The sequence below is a fragment of the Trichomycterus rosablanca genome, chromosome 9, assembly GCF_030014385.1.
Source record: "Trichomycterus rosablanca isolate fTriRos1 chromosome 9, fTriRos1.hap1, whole genome shotgun sequence".
Taxonomy (NCBI): domain Eukaryota; kingdom Metazoa; phylum Chordata; class Actinopteri; order Siluriformes; family Trichomycteridae; genus Trichomycterus; species Trichomycterus rosablanca.
In genome coordinates this window covers 5,429,595-5,448,572 of record NC_085996.1, presented here as the reverse complement: position 1 = coordinate 5,448,572, position 18,978 = coordinate 5,429,595, and the positions used below count along the sequence as shown (strand labels likewise).

Genomic DNA, 18,978 nt, shown 5'->3' with positions numbered 1-18,978 from the left:
ACAGTATATAACCTTGTGAACTGAAGAATCTTGTGTAATGCGTAACTACCGTTCCTGTCATTAATGTAACCAAAGTGTAAAACATGACGTTAAAATCCTAATAAACAAATAATAAATAAATGTCCCAAACTGTCCTTTGTTGTCTCAACCTTTGCGATCTAATGACCATGTCCACATCCAACATTCTAAAAAAGTGACAGAAAAGTGTGAACATCAAATAGTAAACAGCTATTCTGTGGGCAGAAACGTTTATTATAGTTGTTTATTATAGTAGTTCTAGAGTGTTCCTGCATTGTGCCTGGTTTTACCAGATGGAGCCAGACCCACCGCGACCAGGATACAGCCTTTGATTGATTAGATGGATGGATGGATGGATGGATAGATGGATAGATGGATAGATAGATAGATAGATAGATAGATAGATAGATAGATAGATAGATAGATAGATAGATAGATAGATAGATACTTTATTAATCCCGAAGGAAAATAAGGATTAAAGTGACATTAAAACTATTCCTACCTTATAGTAGTAGTAAGTGGGTCTGTTGCCCAGGTTGACATTAATCTGTTGCTGACGATAAATACTTAATGAATCATTAGAATAATCTATAAAATTTAGACCACGTTGTAAAATGTGCACATCCTTTCTAGTAAAGAAAAACACCTTTCTTGTGATGTAGAATACCACTCCCTGCCTACCCTAGTACAGTGCATTAAAAGTGGCTTTTAGTGCCCTGTGTAGTGCACACAAGTCCGATTAGGATCGAGCCTGTATGGGGGGGAGTAGGCGTTATTTGTAGGGTAAAGCCGAGCGCGCACACGCACAGTACAGGCTGGTATAAACGGAGGATTTGTGATCCGACGCTCCACTCCATCTCTTCTGTTATTGTCCTGGTTTTACCAGATGATCATCCGACACCAGAGGAATCTGATCTGACTGATTCACAAAATGAAACATAATGTATTTGAGGACAAATCAGATCCGGTTCCAATCAGAAATGCGCACAGATGTACTATGGATGGATCTATGGGTTCAAGATCTGACTGCTAAATAAGACTGACGATGTTTTTCTGAGAGGAATCTGATGTTGAATATCCTGTTATCGGATGTAAACATGTTACAGATCGGATCTTTTTCTAAATTTCTCTGAGTTCTGTTAGAGGACCGTCCATGTGTTGCAGTTGCTTGGTATGAGATGTACACTTACTATAAAGGCACAGCAATGCGCGTTTTATACGCACTCAAAAACAATGCCAAGATTTTACATCCAGAACAGGACTGGTTTTAAATGAAACCCAGCCGACAGACAGGGCACTAACAGAGGATATAAAGGGGCAGTGGAAGGACGGGTGTGTTTCTTCTGGAATAAACAAAAAGTGTCTGGATGGATGTACACACACTTGCATTTCTTTACTCAGCACCAATACAGATACACTAAAACGCAGAGCGCAGGATTATAATTCATATGATTTATCCAAGGTCTTGGTTTCATCTTTGCAAACCTAATGGATTTCCACTCTTCTGGATCTGGATTTATTTAAACACAATAATGGAGATTCAGTCATAGCCTGGTGCTTGGGCTGTTCCATGTCTGGATGCCATGCCATAATCTCTTGGATTGCCATTGATGCCTCTCTAATTCAACCCTTCATCCAGCATGCTACTAGTATTTGGACTTTTATTTATCTCATGATGACATTTCAGACATCTTCTCTCTTCTAAAAATGCCTAAGTTTCTTCCCATCAATGCTGATCAAGAGTAATGCCATCCTACATGGTGCTTTTTTGCAGTACTGTACTTTTCCCAGTCTGAAGGAATAAAACAGGACCTTCACCATGCATCTTGGACTGGATGAGAGCAGGGAATGCCAGTACAACCAGATCTGCACCCATCACAACTCCACGCTTATGGAGACCCCTCACACAAAGAAGAGGGTAAAGAAAAAGTGGCAGGTCTTTCCAGGCCGGAACAAGTTTTACTGTGACGGCAGGATCATGATGGCAAAGCAGACCGGTGTGTTTTACCTCACCATGGCATTGATCCTGGTCACCAGCGGGCTCTTCTTTGCATTCGAGTAAGTGCTGTAATCACAGAATCACAGGTAGAAGTTCACATACACTTGACAGGGAGGTGGCTGAGATGGCAACTTCATGGCATGGCCTTTTATTAACCTGATTATTATTGGTAATGATTGACTACGGCTGGTGACTCTCCTGTGACCATATAAATAAAACTAGTGAGGAATAAGTCAGGAAACTCACGATAAACTGTTGCAGAACATCCAGAAACTGTTACAAAACACGTCTTCTACAAATGCATCATTTGACTTTAACTGTATTTATGAGACCAGTCTGCATTGGTCCATGTTCAAGACATTGGTCCAAGACTGTGACATTGTGGTGAACTATCCCATTGTCCAAAATACCCTACTAATGCAGCTATTAATGAACTTGATTGACTTTACTTCTTGGGGCTTAGCAATAATAATTAATAGGTTTTTTTTCCAAAAGCAGAACCATTTATTGCACTGGAGTTTTTATCCACTGATACATACATCTTTATTAACTACTTGATATTAATTATGGTTGCAGTGGTCCCAACACAATAGCATTGGGGTGGAAAGTCAGAAAACACTCGTATCACCGCCCCAGTCTACCAGAGGACACGACACATTTACTCATTAACTCACCCAAAACTAGAGTTAATGTACTAGTTTTTTGGAGGTGGATTTAATGTGGGTTTTTTATTGAGTCTGCTGAGTCTCCACTTATTAGAAAGTATTTGAACCAGTAGGATGTTGGCAAGCTCGGAACAAACAACCCAAACTTCACCCTTATTTTATTTCACGTTCAGCAACTGCTTTATTCTGGTCAGGGTTGTGGCGGGACAGCAGGAATTTGCACCAATCTATTGCAGGGCTTCAGCCACCCCCATCCCACCCCTCTCAGATATACAGCCTATCATGTCTGTGTAGACGTCTGGCTGGCCGATAACACAGCTGAGACGAGAACCCGGATCTTAGGGTGGTGGGCTAGCATAATAGACGAAAGTTTTTTGTGCAGTTTGTTCTTTACTTTCAATTGTTAACTAGTTAATTAAGGGAAAAGTACAATCCAAAAATAAAGATCAACAGATGTGCCCAGCGGTGATGGGAGTTGAACCCACAACCATTTATATGCCAGCAGAGGAAAGAAAGCTCATACATACACTGTCGCAAAGAAGTTAAATGTCATTCTCAAATGTGGTATTTGAGAATAAAGGATGTGTGGGACTTTCCAGCATCCCCATCCTCCACACAACCCACTTTCTATACAACTTCCATAACAGGGCACTCCTGTCTTCCTGTTTCCTTGGTAACAGTTTCCTCTTTCACTTCTAAACAGCCGGCGTCTCCTAGGAAACACGAAGGCACCCGACCCGTGGTTCTACACGATGCCCGCTGGCTGCATTGTGCTATTTTAAAGAGTAATAAAAGTCTATTAAAATTTCTATTCGTGCTATTATAGGAAGCACTTAGTACTGCAGTGATCGTCAGAAGGGGAATTTACTGGTTATATTTTCCTTGGTGGGTCAATTATTTCACCAACTATTCATTTACCGTGACTACAATTCATGTACTTGACTTTTTGATTCAGTCATTTTATTTAAATTTGCCGCATGGCCTCTTAAATTCTTGTAAGTAATTATTAGTGGAGGCATGTCTGCACCCAACATATAGTACATGGAGCATTGGTCTCTTGGGTAAGATTTAGAGAGAAAAAACAAATTGTCTTCATATGCAGTAAGGAGATTTGTTTAGACTGAAGGATGGCAAGCTTTATATCCTTCCACTCTTTCTTTGTCATTGTGATGGGTAACACAGTTACTTTATGCCAGTTTTGGAGCAGGGGCTTGACTTGGTTTTAGGTGGTAAGGGGTATGGTTTTGTCTTGGTCTCAGGTTAAATGGGCCTTGTTTTGTCTTGGTTTTAGGTGGAATGGTTCTGGGTTTGTCTTGCCCTTGTGTGGTATTTTTGCTTTGGTTTTAGGTGGTTTGGGTCTTGGATTTGTCTTGGTCTTCTGTGTTATGGGACTTGATTTTATCTTGGGTTTTAGGTGGTATGAATCTTGGTTATGTCCTGGTTTTAGGTGGTATGGATCCTGGTTTTAACTTAGTGTTAGGAGGTATATCTTCAGGTTTTGTCATGGTCTTGTGTGGAATGGGTCTTGATTTTATCTTGGTTTTAGGTGGTATGGGTCTTGGTCTTGTTATGGTTTTAGGTGGTATGAGTCTTGGTTTGTCTTGCCCTTGTGTGGTACGAGTCTCATTTTTGCTTTGGTGGTTTGGGTCTTGGATTTGTCTTGGTCTTCTGTGTTATGGGACTTGGTCTTGTCTTAGTTTTAAGTGGTATGGGTCTTGATTTTATCTTGGTTTTAGGTGGTATGGGTCTTGGTCTTGTCTTGGTTTAAGATGGTATGGGTCTTGGTTATTGCCTGGTTTTAGGTGGCATGGGTCTTGGTTTTAGGTGGTATTTCTTCTGGTTTTGCCAGTGGGTCTTCTTGTTTGGAATGGGTCTTGTTCTTGTCCTGGTTTTAGGTTGTATGGTTACTGGTTTTATATTGGCTTTAGGTGGTTTGGGCCTTGATCTTGTCTTGGTTTTAAATGGTATGGTTCTTGGTTTATCTTGCATGGTACAGTTATCACTTTTGCTTTCAGGTGGTATGGGTCTTGGTTTAGTTTTGCTTTTGTGTGGTGTGGGTCTTGGTCTTCCCCTGGTTTTAGCTTGTATGGTTCTTGCTTTTGTCTTGGTTTTCTGTGGTATGGGACTTGCTCTCACCTTGGTCTCGTGTGGTATGGGTTTTGGTCCTGGTTTTATGTGGTATTGGTTTAATTCTATCTTGGTCTTTTCTGAGAGAGTGATGGTGACACTGGTATGTAGTATGTCCAACTAATGCACGAATGCTGTAATTGCTCTTTGGACGCTGTTTGGGGCAGAATTATCCAGTTTAGAACTTTAGGCTTAATCAGTTGCATATTGTTGCATTTAACCTAAATCCTTTAATCTTTTTTATATTTTCTCTTGTTTTTTGTATTAATTGAGACGTTCTTTATAGTAACACTGGAGTGCACTGGTATTTGGCGTATGAATATCATCTTTTCTGTCTGCATGTGAAACTACAGACTGGCACCAGTGGGATCTATTTATTTTCTTGGCAGGGTTATCTCAAATCAGCTCTGGAGAATAAATCACTTTTAAATGCGAGTCGCTTCAGAAAGTGTCCTTGTGCGGTGAATAACAGCCAGGCCTGTTTAACCTCAGAGTCTGTGTTCTCATAACTGCTCCACTGAGGACGCTGAAAAATGTAATGTGTTTAGATCTAAAGCCTGCAGCGATGCATGCTACCAGCTGTAGTGCGAGCAAGGCATCGTTAAACACTCCGTAGGGAAATGTGGCTTTTTTTAAATGCCAGCTGACAATATCCTGTCTGTATAATCTTTGGAATCAGTTAAACATCCTCCATATGATGCAGAAAATCACAGATCCAGGCTGTTTTCCAGAGCAGAATGGTATAACATGGCTGAGCTTTTTGATGTGGTCCTGCCACAAATAGTTGTTGCGTGTGTCGAAGAGACATGAGTGCTCCATATCTGGTCAACAGCCGCCGGCCAAAACAAGTGTTTCCTCCGTACAGCGCGTCTGGTGTCGTATGTCCTTGAATTTGAAGCTGCGTGTAAAACTTTCTGAACTTTCTGGAATGATCCAGATCTCTGCATTAATTACTCATTAAACGTGGTCTGATCCTCATCCAAGTCATAATTACAGAAGAACACGTTTTGCCTGAACTAATAACACACAGACCTCCACACTTTTACTGTCTTTATCAAGCACATTAAATAATCCAGGTGTTCCAGTTAATAATGAGACTGGAGGCACAAAAAGTCTAAATCTGCACTTGTACAGAAGGATCTGCTTCTGTAAACCATGCCTGAATTCAAACCAACTTAATAGAAGCTTCAAAAAAATCATTGTGGAGTTGTGTGAAGCTTTTAAATGCATTTCTTGGAATTTTTTGCCTCTCTGTATATCCTCTTCACTGCACACGTGGACAAAACACACTCGTGTCCTTTTTCACACAGGTTCATTACAGCTCTGGCTGCTTTAAATTTCTTATTTATTGCCAGAGCTGTGAACATGGACATTCTTATTTACTGCCTGATTTTTTATCTCATTTAATTTGTCTTTTCTCTAATCTTTCCCATGCTGATAATTGGCTAAGGGAATTAATCCTCTATGTTATGTCCTATTCATACCCTACTAAACAAATAGAGTGTACATTTTGTTTATAGAAGTGTTAGTATTTGTGACACATGGTATGAGTGGCTCAGCAGTAAATTATGCTAGCCCACTACTGCTGTAGTCCAGGGTTTAAACGCCCAGCGGGTCTATAGGCCTGTCAGTGGCGTCTACGTATAGACATGATTGACTGTGTCTGAGGGAGGGAGGCTGAAGCCCAGTGAAGGATTGGCGTCCTGTTCAGCATGTGTTGCTGCACTGTGTCGCCAATGACTCTGGGGAAACTGAACCAACCCTGACCAGAATAAAACAGGGGTAAACCGTGACAATGAATGCAATTATGATAAAGGCCAGTGATAGCCTTGTGATCAAGGTACTGTATTGGTAAGAAGAAGGTCGCTGGTTCAAACCCCACCACTGCCAGGTTGCCACTGTTGGGGCCTTGAGCAAGGCCCTTAATCCTCAATTGTTTAGACAGTATACTGTAAGTCACTTTGGATTAAAGCGTCTGCTAAATGCTGAAAATGTAAATGACAGATTTATAGTCCATAGTGAGATTAATTGAAATCACAAAGATGTGTATTTATTGTGCTAAACTGTAAGGTGATGGTGCACTGTTATTGCTTCTTTGTCTCTGGGATCTAGCTCAGAACTGCAAAACATTTCAGGAGAAGTCCCCTGATAAATCCGCATCTAAATCGACGTAAACAGATTCAGAACTTCATAAACAAAAGTAAATAAATAATCGTACTGATTCAGTGTCTCCCGTCTCGATCTCATTCAGCTGCCCGTATTTGTCCTCCAACCTGAGTCCAGCCATTCCAGCCATTGGCGGCGTGCTCTTTGTCTTCGTCATGGTCATGCTGCTCCGTGCCAGCTTCAGCGACCCGGGTGTTTTACCCAGAGCCACTCCAGATGAGGCGGCTGATGTAGAAAGACAGATAGGTAAGACCGCGCTGCTGCGTTTCACTCATTTTGTACAAACTGATCTATTGCATCACATTTTGGGGTTTTGGGTTAAATACATCACAGTGCAGTGATTAAGTCACAGCTTATTTAAACAGATATTTGAACAATGGAAAGAGGGAACGTCAATTTGAGGGCAAAATCATTATGTTACCATTATAATTTACATTTAATATGTTCATTACAGTTAAAGGGATTACAAGATCGCTGTAAAACTGGCTAGTTAACTGGTTTATTAGCTGTATGATAATGCTATAATATGCAGGGCCAGAACTTTCCATCCAAAATCAGTGCCTGACCTCTGTTGTTGTCTGGAAAGCCTTACCAGAAGATTAGAGGCTGTTTTCTGTGTTCTGTCTGTGTTTGTGTTGGTCTCGTCTAAATACTCTAAAGGTGCATAGTGCGCAGAGGTCGCCAACTTTCTGCAGAGTCGATCGCTACAAACCTCTAAACTTCATGTGGCCTTCAGATTAGCTCAAGAACAGTGTGTAGAGCTTCATGGAATGGGTTTCCATGGCCGAGCAGCTGCATCCAAGCCTTACATCACCAAGCGCAATGCAAAGCGACAGATGCAGTGGTGTAAAGCACGCCGCCACTGGACTCTAGAGCAGTGGAGACGTGTTCTCTGGAGTGACGAATCACGCCTCTCTGTCTGGCGATGCGATGGACAAGTCTGGGTTTGGCGGTTGCCAGGAGGGGGATTATGGTGTGTGGGTGTTTTTCAGGAGTCGGGCTCGGCCCCTTAGTTCCACTGAAAGGAACTCTTAATGCTTCAGCATACCAAGAGATTTTGAACAATTTCATGCTCCCAACTTTGTGGGAAGAGTTTGGGGATGTCCCCTTCCTGTTCCAACATGACTGTGCACCAGTGCACAAAGCACAAGGTCCATAAAGACGTTGATGAGCCAGTTTGGTGTGGAAGAACTTGACTGGCCTGCACCTCCTGACCTCAACCTGATAGAACACTTTTGGGATGAATTAGAGCGGAGACTGTGAGCCAGGCCTTCTCGTCCAACATCAGTGTCTGACCTTACAAATGCGCTTCTGGAAGAATGGTCAAAAATTCCCATAAACACACTCCTAAACCTTGTGGAAAGCCTTCCCAGAAGAGTTGAAGCTGTTGTAGCTGCAAAGGGTGGCGACATCATATTAAACCCTAGGGATTAAGAATGGGAGTCACTCAAGTTCATATGCGTGTGAAGGCAGATGAGCGAATACTTTTGGCAATATAGTGTATAAGACTTTTTAATGCCTTGCCTTGATGGAAGCGTGTACCCAGTATTAGTTTGTGTTCCTAATAAAGTAGCCAGTGAGCATCATATAAATTAAATATAAATTATGTTTTATTAACTTGGAAATATACAATTTTATGGCAGATACTCAACAATGAAATCCTGCAGCAACCCAATGTAACCTTTCCCCACTAACCATCACCCAGCCATCAGTACCTGCACCCTTACAGACACCCAGTAATGTAGTTCATCAAATCAGAACATTGCTTCACCCCTCAGCTTTGCTGTGTTTATCTCGCTTTTCTGTCTAATTACCGTTATTCAGCTCTGATGGTAATTCTTAATGAGTGAAAAACTGGTGATTAGTGTAGGAGAAACGACCCACACTGTGTGTATTCTGGTGTTTTTTTACAGATGCAGCTAATGGAGTGAATGGTGCGGGATCACGTCCTCCTCCCAGAACCAGAGAGGTGCTCATCAATGGCCAAACTGTTAAACTGAAGTACTGCTTCACCTGCAAGATCTTCAGACCCCCGAGAGCTTCGCACTGCAGCCTGTGTGATAACTGCGTGGGTACGTCCAGGCTGCTTGTAGCGTTCATTAATGTTCATACAGCGATCATAATGAATTAAGATTATTGAGAGAACAATTAATCCTACTCTATATCAGAAAGACTTTAGGAGAATATAAAGCCATCTGTCCCTGAGTTGAAGCTGAGGTGTAATTGAGTTATGGAGCAGAACAGTGATCCAAATTACAGCAAGTACACTCTCAACACATGAGAAAAATATAAATAAATAAATAAATAAAAATCCTGATTTGAACCCATCGTGACCTGAAAGCTGTGTTTTTTATTTAAATCTCTAAAATCACTGGTATCTAGGTGGTGCACCTGTCTAATAAGCCAGCTCACCAATTCAGAGACCCAGGAATCAAGACCGGGCTCTGTAGAGACACCGTTAGCTCCTAGTTAAGAAGGGAAGGTCAAATGTTCTTCCTGTGTCTGTGTGGGTTTGCTCCAGATGCTCCGGTTTCCTCCCAAAGTCCAAAGACATGCAGTCATGCTACTAAATTTACTTTAAGTGTAAATGTTTATGTGTGTGTGTCCTGTGATGGACTGACGACCTGTCTGGGGTGTTTCCTACCCTTCACCCAATAATTCAGCCCCATCGCAACCCTGACCATGATAAAGCAGTGGTAAAACAGACAATGAATGAAAAAATGTCTGACAGTAGGCAAGTTACTCTGGTATAAGTAAAGAAAACACAACCAGTGTGTGGTTATAAAAAGTGCAGTGGCAGCTCAGCCTTTAAAATACAGCACTGTTACGCCACTCAGGTGGCGCAGCGGTAAAAACACAGGCTAGCACACCAGACCTGGGATCTCAAATACATCGTATCGAGTCTCGGCTCTGCCTGCCGGTTGGTTGAGCAGCCACATGAACAACGATTGGCCTGTTGTTCATATAGGGGTGGGGCATTGAACCGGATAGGGACTCTCTCATTACTGATGCAACTACGACCTCTGCTGGCTGATTGATAGCGCCTGCACAGAGACGGGGAGAGAGTGCGGATCAGGGTGTGTCTCTCTGTACACGGAAGTTGTCCGCAGCTGATTTTTTCTGGTGTAGGTGACAAAATGCATACAGCTGCTGCCCATGTGTCGGAGAGGGCGTGGGTTAGCTTCGTTCTCCTCAAATCAGAGCGGGGATCGGCATTGGTGGAGAGGAAGCGCGACGCAATCGGGCAATTGGACGCACTAAAAAGTCGGGAGAAAAAGGGGAAAAAAGGAAAAACCAAATACATATATATAAAAAAATACAGCACTATTGATCTGAAGGTCGCTGGTTCATGCCCCAAAACCTCAAAGTTGCCACTGTTGGGCCCCTGAGGGAGGCTCTTAACCTGCTTTATTGCTTCCTCTGATGTCAGTTGTAAATCTGAGACTGTGTGTCCATATAAATAAAGATGTTTTCTTTTCTTTTGTGCAGAGAGGTTTGACCACCACTGCCCCTGGGTGGGTAACTGCGTGGGGAAGCGAAACTATCGCTTCTTCTACCTGTTCATCCTCTCCCTGTCCTTCCTCACCATCTTCATCTTTGCCTTCGTCATCACCCACGTCATCCTGAGTGAGTAACGCATGCCACCCACACACACTCCCACTCAGCACTCTCTTCTATACTGATTCACACACACTTACACACAGTCGTGCTGTGGGTTAGGTTACACCTCGGTCTGTGTGTGATGTTGGTCAGTGTGTTTTCCAGTGTGCGCTGACCTCAGCCGTGATGAACTAGCTCTCTTATTCTGCCACCTTTGTTAATCAGGATTTAAATTAAAGGAATATATAAACTATATGGCCAGAAGTGTTTGGACACCCGATTATGATCTTGCTGAATATCACGATTTAAAAACAAACTAGATCTCAGCTAGAACAACAGCCGCTCTTCTGAAAAGGCTTCTTACAAGACTTTGAAGTATGTTTGTGGGAATTTGTGTCTTTATGTCCCAATACTTTTGACCATATAGTGTAGGTGTAAATGCTCTTTAATACTTTAATTTAACAGTTTGCTGTTTTTTACAGGCTCCACCTGTAGTATCAGAGTACACTACACGTGTTTCTTATAGAATTTATAGTTTCGAAGCTCATACGTGTCTGGCAGAGCTCCCTTGCTAAAACGGATTAGCCCGGGTTCTTCTGATCGATCGTTTCAGATACAGCAGAGCGAGGGACGGATCTGCTTATGTGGCAAGTCCGGTCTCAGAGAGCGCTCCGTGGGTCACACAGCAAAACAAAGATTCACTGCTCAGATCTGATTAAATCCGCTCAATCACACACTCAGAACCCAGGGGAGAAAGAAAAGGCCGGCGAAGTCCGGAGTTAATCATCGTGGCTGAAATGAAGACCGTATTTATAGAGTCCAGGAGAGCAAATAGTCAAGATTGAATCACAAGGTGGTCGATTTGCAGTAAAGAGCCCAAAATTCCTGCCTCACAACAGTAATATCCATGAAGATCCATTAGAAGACTCTAAGACAAATGTGGTTAACACTGTTTACAGTCAAGAGAGCTTTACTTTATCATTATATGCTCAGAGGCTGCCGTGAAAAACACTCATCTGTGGTTCGCCAACGATCACAAAGACCAACAGGGGCTTTTTTACGCGCACGTCAGCCTCTAAGCTTCTGTTAATATCAAGCTTGCTTGACCGTGGACAGTAACTCTTTCATGGCAGATATGTTGGTGGTTCCTGGATTACACTGGACATTCTATAAAGACATGCTTTTCTAGTTCAGGTTCCTACACAGAGCCCTGATCTGAACCCAGTACCATTAATCACCCATCAGTAACCGCGCTCTCTGACTCTTGACCGAGTGGGCATAAATTCCCACAGTCACACTCAAGTCTTGTACTAGCTAAAAAAAGATAGAGGTAGCAATTCAATATAAATGCTTATAGTTTTGGAACGAGATGTACAACAAGGTAATAGTCAGGTGTCCCAATACTTTTGTTCATATCATGTTGTATTAAAAATGAATACCTCATGTCTTATCTACAGGATCCAACCGGACCGGCTTCCTGAGCGCCCTTAAGGATAACCCGGCCAGATATCCTTTAACAGAAGCTTGCTGTGTGTGTTTGTGTGTGTGTGTGTGTGTGTGTGTGTGTGTGTGTGTTTGTTTGGGTTGCTGATTGTTGGGAGGTTTGGGGGGGGGTTGAAGCTTGAGTGGGAGGATTCATGCTAACTTTCTATTTTTGGCTCTCACACCTCCAAACCCCAATGACAAGCACAATGTCAGACAGCGGGTCTGAGAGAACGCCCACCTTCACTTCACGCTCCGACTCTCCATGATAAAGGTAACACAGTGTAGAAATGAATCGAATTGAAACAGATCGGCTGCTTTCGTTTCGTTTTTGTTACTGGTGATGAACCCCCCACGGCTGAGTTCATTATCTACAATCCACCTGCTGCTTTCAGTAGATTATCGACGTGTCAGGCATCAGTTAGTGCCTAATGATACACTTGCAGACTAAAGCTGTGCTTCTAATTGCATATTTATTGTAATTTAAGATGATTTTATAGTATAGAGACATGCGTACTGTAAAATAGAAACATATTCTGATGTAGATTCACCGGGGTGATGGATGGAGCACCATGGAAAATGGAAAATAATTCCTGCAACTGTTCTTCAGTTATTATTATTTCATTTTAACTTCATGACACAGAACCCTGATTCTTCATTAATTTTTTTTATGATTGACTATGGTTTGGAACGTATGTGTCCATATAAATAAGGCTATTTTGACAGGACGTAAAACAACATTTGGGAAGAAACCCTGAACCGTCACCTTAAAGCTGAAAGGAAATTCAAATGGCTGATCTAATGTGATGTGAATTGGCCGCTGGAGGACTCTGTCCACAGTCAAGAGAGCTTCACATCACTGGAAGCTTAGAGGCTGTCGTGAAAGCAGCACCTTTTTTTTCATGCTTCAAAATTAGCACTTTAACACTCAGCTTTTGTTTGTCAATGTCCGAATATAAGACTGGCACTGCCCGGAGGGGGTTCACACTCTTCCAGGGCGGTTCCATGTTGAAGTGCCAGAAATGCTGTGGATCCAGGTGAGTTCAAGTGTGCTGGTATTGCAAGCCAGTGGAAACCGAACCAGAATGAGCAGCCCGTTATTATGGTTCCAGAGAAAAGCAGGTTTGCCAACAAAGGAGCTGGCAAGTCTAAGAGGAAGAATCTGACACGCCTCTGTGCCCCCTCTGTCGGCCAAAAATGACAAAGCAGAAGGACACGACTCCCACAACTCATCCAGCAGATGAGCCATGTTACACATTCTGATGAGTTTTACTGTGCCATGGAGGAAGATGCTGGTCAAGAACTGCCATAAGCAGGACACAAAGGGTTAGTGTATGACCATCAAAGCTGGGTGCAGAGACTTTGATAGTCATCACAAGACAAATTAGGAAGAAGGACATGGTGGAAACTACTAAAGCAGCCAAGGAAACCTATGGTACTAGAGCCTATTATTTTTATTAGGATCTTTTTCTTCTTTTTCTTGTTCTTATTAATCATTTTTTCCAGATAAAATGAAAGTCACACAGATGTGAGACTTGGTCAACTGGTTGTAGTCCATCCAGCTACTCAGGTGCACAAGCTGAGCCCAATTGGCCTGATGGTAGCGTTATATCATAGCGCCAAACTTCGAGGTCCATATCTCACACCCTGTATGACGTAGAGACAAAATACATTTTTCCCCTAATGGAAAAAGACATGAGGAAACCACTAAAGCGCATGGAAGTCCAAACCCAAATTCTGGTCTGGGGTACCTGAGTGAGGCCGTTTGATGTTGAAAAACCTAAAACACTGTATAATACATCACTGGTTATGTGTTCATGAGCATTACGAGTCTGTGAAGTCTATATTTGTGTTAGACATCTCTGATTTAATAAGGCGAGTGCCATTTCAGAGAGCATCATTCAGTCTTCTGTAAGAGAAACGCACTCAGCTGGACTTAATCCAGCTGTTTGCAGTGCAGATGATTAACGCTAATTCAATCATGTCAGGAAGAGAACGTGAGTGTGTGTGTGTGTGTGGGTAAAAGACATTTCATGTTGTCATGGAAACACTGTTCTCCAGTGTTCCTTAACTGGTGCACTGTTCTGGAGGTGGTGGTATGTTTTTTCTCCGTCTGGTCCATCGTGGGTTTGTCGGGCTTCCACACCTACCTGATCAGCTCCAACCTCACCACCAACGAGGACGTGAGTATCGGAACCATTACTCATTCTCTCCGCTCACACACTCCTCCGTATTCGCTACATGCCAGGTACATGTGGAAAGTATGCGGACACCCAGTTATGTGAACACCCCAGTCCGAAAGTATTGGCATTTTATGACAGCCTTCTGCCCAACACTTCTGGTCAGGGTTGCAGTTTGTCTGCTTTCACCTAGAATCACTTGGCACAATGCTTTAACCCACACGGACAGGACGCCAATCCCCCTTCCCTGCCCAAGACATAGCCAATCATGTTTGTATCTAGATGCTCATCTGGAATTGAACCCTGGATCCCAGTGGTTGTGAGCTATTTTACCACTGCGCCACCCAAGCACTCCTAATGAGTAAATATATAAAAACTGGATGAATAGTTGCAAACAATGTGGCATTTCACACCCATTTTCTGTACGTGTGTGTTTCAGATTAAAGGCTCATGGTCATCCAAACGAGGCAAAGGCAACTACAACCCTTACAGCTATGGTAACATCCTCACCAACTGCTGCGCTGCCCTCTGTGGTCCTGTACCACCCAGGTAAATCGTCAGCAATCCACCTGAATATTTTTCCCTTTCATTATTTCTATACTGCATTTCTGTCTGTGCTTCATCTCTCTGTATAGAATGCTGTGAATTTCTGATTTTATTTACATTTATGCCATTTAGCAGATACAAAGAGATTATTCAAGCAATTATGACTGAATACAGTCCAATCCAATAACTGACAGTGGAGCTGGCAACCTTCTGAGAAGTCCTGGAGCCTTTAAAATGGCTTTATAACCCTTTCTAGACTAAGAATGTTCCTGTAAGTGACTACTCTAGTGACGTTTACATTCTGAAATACTGGCTGTGTTCAGTTTGCTAAATTGGTTTGCTAAATTGGCATAATTGGCAGTGACTGCAGCAGACATGGTTCCGCTAGGGTGGGATGACCGGACTATGTGGGTGGGGTCTTCAAACGCTGTGTAAGGACCCTGACTGGCAGATAGGTAAAAAGGGTTCCGCTAAGTGGGACGGCGTGAGCAGCAATATACCCACCTCAACTGCAATTAGGTATCCCTAAATTGGGAGAAAATGCAGAAATAAAATAGAAAAAATAAATAAATAAAATAAAACAAGTTGGTTGACTGGTTGATTAAGTAATTATGGGGGGTGGCACGGCAGTACAACATGTCATTGCTGAGATCTCGGGCTCTCGATTGTGAATCTCACCTCTGCTATCAGTTGGCCAGGCACCTACACAGACACACGGTTGCCTATGTGTCTGTAGGGGGAGAGGAAATGGCTGAACAGGGTTCCTTGTGGAGCAATTACGCCCTTTGCGAGGCGACTGCAGGGGGCTGCTGATCACGGATGGCAGTGCTCAGAGAGAGCTCTAATTGGCCAGAACTGAATTGGGTGAAAAACAATAAATAGATCTTTTTTTTTAAATAAAATAACTAAAGGTGGTGGTTTTAGAAGGGTGATATGTATGTTGAATATCTTCGGTAAATATTATGATTAATTATTAGGTGTGTAATTTGCAATCATTCAGTGTGACAAATACATTATAACACTGGCACCCAAAATAAAGGCAATTACTATTTTCACAGCACTTCATCTCTCTTCATCATCACATCACATCACATCACATTGCATCACATCACGACGCCTCTGCCTACTGCAAAAAGGAAAAAATCAATTAAGATCTGCAGTCAGGAGGAAGTTCTGTTGTTTTTGCCTCCCGATGAGAGAATCTGATTGAGAGCTGTGATGAGTTCAGCAGTTTGCACTTCACGTCTGTATGAATATTTGAGATGCCGGATAATAACTTTCCTCCGCTTTACAACAGACCGGCTTTATTGAATTTATCTTCAAATCAGGTTATGCGGCTGAAACACCTAAACTCGGTGAACAGGAATGGGGTTGGGGTTGGTGTTGGTGTTTACTTACTTTAATGTACAGTATTATACACTCATTTTCTTAATTCCTAGCTCTTGAGAGAAGGAAGCGTGGAAAGGAAATGAGGACACAGGAATCAGGGCTGAACATATTTACTAGAATTCCACTTCAAAACAGCTCATTAACAACGTTTTACCAGCTGTGTTGTGTTACGAATTATTATTCTATCAACATGAGTTAATGCTTTGTTAATAACATGGTAACAGACATGGTAAAAGCGCTTCCATTTACGACCATTTGAACCTGCTGCTCTTTCATTGTTGGAATGAAACTGCCATTAGTACTGTAATGTTTTATGTAATAGCTGCTGTTAATGGCTTGGTTACTTCCTGTTCTAACCTAACACACCTGATGTTAGTAATCAAGCCCCAAATACCAGAACCAGGCGTGTTTGGAACTCTGATCGTGGTGGGAGATCATTAGGAATGAAGCATGACAAATCTGTATTAAATCAAATAAACGGTTTATAAGCTTTTGCACACCATTCACACATTTTCCCTTCAAAATAAAGCTGGATCAGGTTTGGTACAAGTGGCTGCCATCTGTTTCATGTGTGGGCATGCAGAGTGGGAGGAAGTGCCAGGCCGTCCACACACATACGTACCCAGGAAAGCAGAGGCAGAGCCCCCTTCCATTCCCTCCAGCTCGTTCATTCGGCAGCGTTCACCCACGTTGACTGACTCACGCTGTTTCTCTAAAAGCTGCTGACTGCTCTTTAATAAATTCAGTTTTTTTTCCTCTGTTCTGTAGTTTGATTGACAGGAGAGGCCTTGTAGAACCAGACGCTCCTCAGCTGGCACCTCAGTCAGACAGCACCAACACGTGTCCCACCACTCAGTTTCAGAGTCACATGGTACGATCAGCGTGTGTGTGTGTGTGTGTGAGATAAGGACAATTACTGTCGAGATAAAACGCTTTAAAGAACCTGACATGTTTCATTAGTTCGTGCAGTAGATGGACAGTGGACACTAGGGATCCGGGGTTCAAATCTCAGTGGTGCTATAGGCTGTTCAGGTGTCTGAATGGACATGATTGGCCAATGCCCAAAGGGTGGCCGAAACAGCCTAGCCAGTGGGAGGCGCACTTAGGGGTGTCTGCTCTTAGGTGTGATCCCAAGCCCGGATTGAAATAAAGGGTTGCTTTAGGAAGAGCATCCATTGTAAAAACTCTGCCACATCTTCATGTGCCTGCTCAGCCTCAGCCGACAAGGCAGAGCTGAGATTCGATACGATGTATTCAAGGTTGCAGCGTGTGTTTTTACCGCTGAGCCACCTAAGCGGTGGGCTAGCATATTTTACTGCCATCCAACCGCTGCCTAGTTAGATTACTTTAACTATTGAATAGCGTGAGAACCCTCATGGACAATTGATCGTGTAGTGTGTACGAACCTATAATTACAAAATACCAATCCCAAGTGACTTGTGCACCGGGTTGTGTATTGATTTGTGTAGTGTGCACTGGGCTTTACTTGTTTGTTACATTAAAATTGTAGCTCCAGTCCAAGACAAAAGAAATAAAGTCTGGAAAAAGTGGCATTTAATTTTGGGCAAGATTGTTAACTTAACCTGACCTAAATGTGTCTATATGTGACAAATACATCTTCTTATGTGAAGCAGCTTACTTACAATTAGCAGGCAAAAGTTACTCCACAAGGGGTCACTATTGGCACTGTAATGACACTAGCTGTGTACCACTCTACAATCCATTGACAGTTTGGGTTAAAAGTTAAACCAGTGTTCTTGTTATCATCGTACTCCAACATTTTCTCACTCGCTTCTTTGTCTCATCTTAGTGTCACCAAGACCAGTGCATTCAGAGCACCAAGTTCGTTCTGCAGGCCGCCACCACGCCCCTCCTGCACGCCCAGCCCGTGTTGCTGAGCGGAGGCACCGTCCTGCAGGTCAAACCCTCTATGGTGATGCCGTGCGCGCTCCATCCCTCGCTCCCCTCGTCCACCACCAGCCTGGGCTGTGGAGGAGAGCTGCTGGCTTTACATGACCCTGAAAGTCACTGCCATCACCACCAGCTCAGCCACGAGCACTACGCCAGCCCGGAGGAGCTGCCCTCTCCGGTCATGGCTCTGCCCTGCACTGCCCATCTGGCACAGCTGTATGACCCAGCCAGCCAGGACTCGCTACACGAGGATTCGGTCCGCGGCCTGGTCAAACTCAGCTCAGTGTGACGAATGGACAGAGTACATCATTTCTATTCATGGGACTATTATTGAAGAGCGTATAGGACATGAACACCTTAAAAAGGAGTCTTTTGGAAAGCTATTCTGGAAAGCAGATCCTTTACTGTACTCATGGTCCACTTAAGGGGTGTCGAAGGACCTCGTGCAGGAAACCAGTGCAGCATACAGACAGGAAGAGACTGTCGTTCCTCTATGGCACTTAAAATGTTCTTATTTTTGAACAAACACGCACATGTTATTATGTGAATTTTAAACAGGTTCTGTGATCTGATGCTATCAGAGTGTGTCCGACCCCGCCCGCCTCTGAATCTAATAATAATTATCTGTAGATCAGTGGTATTTAATACCTGTATCTGATGCATTTTCATGCACCCCAACAAATAAAAAACACCAAAATATCTTATAATACAACATATCAATGTTTCATTTCATTTTATCAACCGTTTTATCCATATCAGGAGCTTTTGAGAATTTTCTTTTTACTGAAGCTCCAGTTTAAGTTGGACAGCAGGTGTGAATTCACATTTTCTGAAATTGATTTATAGGTCCCAGGTTGTTTACTATCATCGTAGCGAATATTATTTAACTTTGGTC

General features: G+C 42.8%; 1 protein-coding gene across 1 annotated transcript; it reads left to right on the top strand.

Moving 5' to 3' along the window:
• The first annotated feature begins 1,810 nt into the window (after window positions 1-1,810).
• Window positions 1,811-18,790, top strand: zdhhc14 (zinc finger DHHC-type palmitoyltransferase 14). The gene is made up of 9 exons (XM_063001014.1): window positions 1,811-2,076; window positions 7,061-7,221; window positions 8,889-9,047; window positions 10,465-10,602; window positions 12,033-12,077; window positions 14,134-14,240; window positions 14,677-14,786; window positions 16,941-17,043; window positions 17,983-18,790. Exons 1-9 carry the CDS (start codon window positions 1,838-1,840, stop codon window positions 18,370-18,372), a joined length of 1,452 nt encoding a protein of 483 aa, XP_062857084.1. The 5' UTR covers window positions 1,811-1,837; the 3' UTR covers window positions 18,373-18,790.
• The last annotated feature ends 188 nt before the right edge of the window (window positions 18,791-18,978 follow it).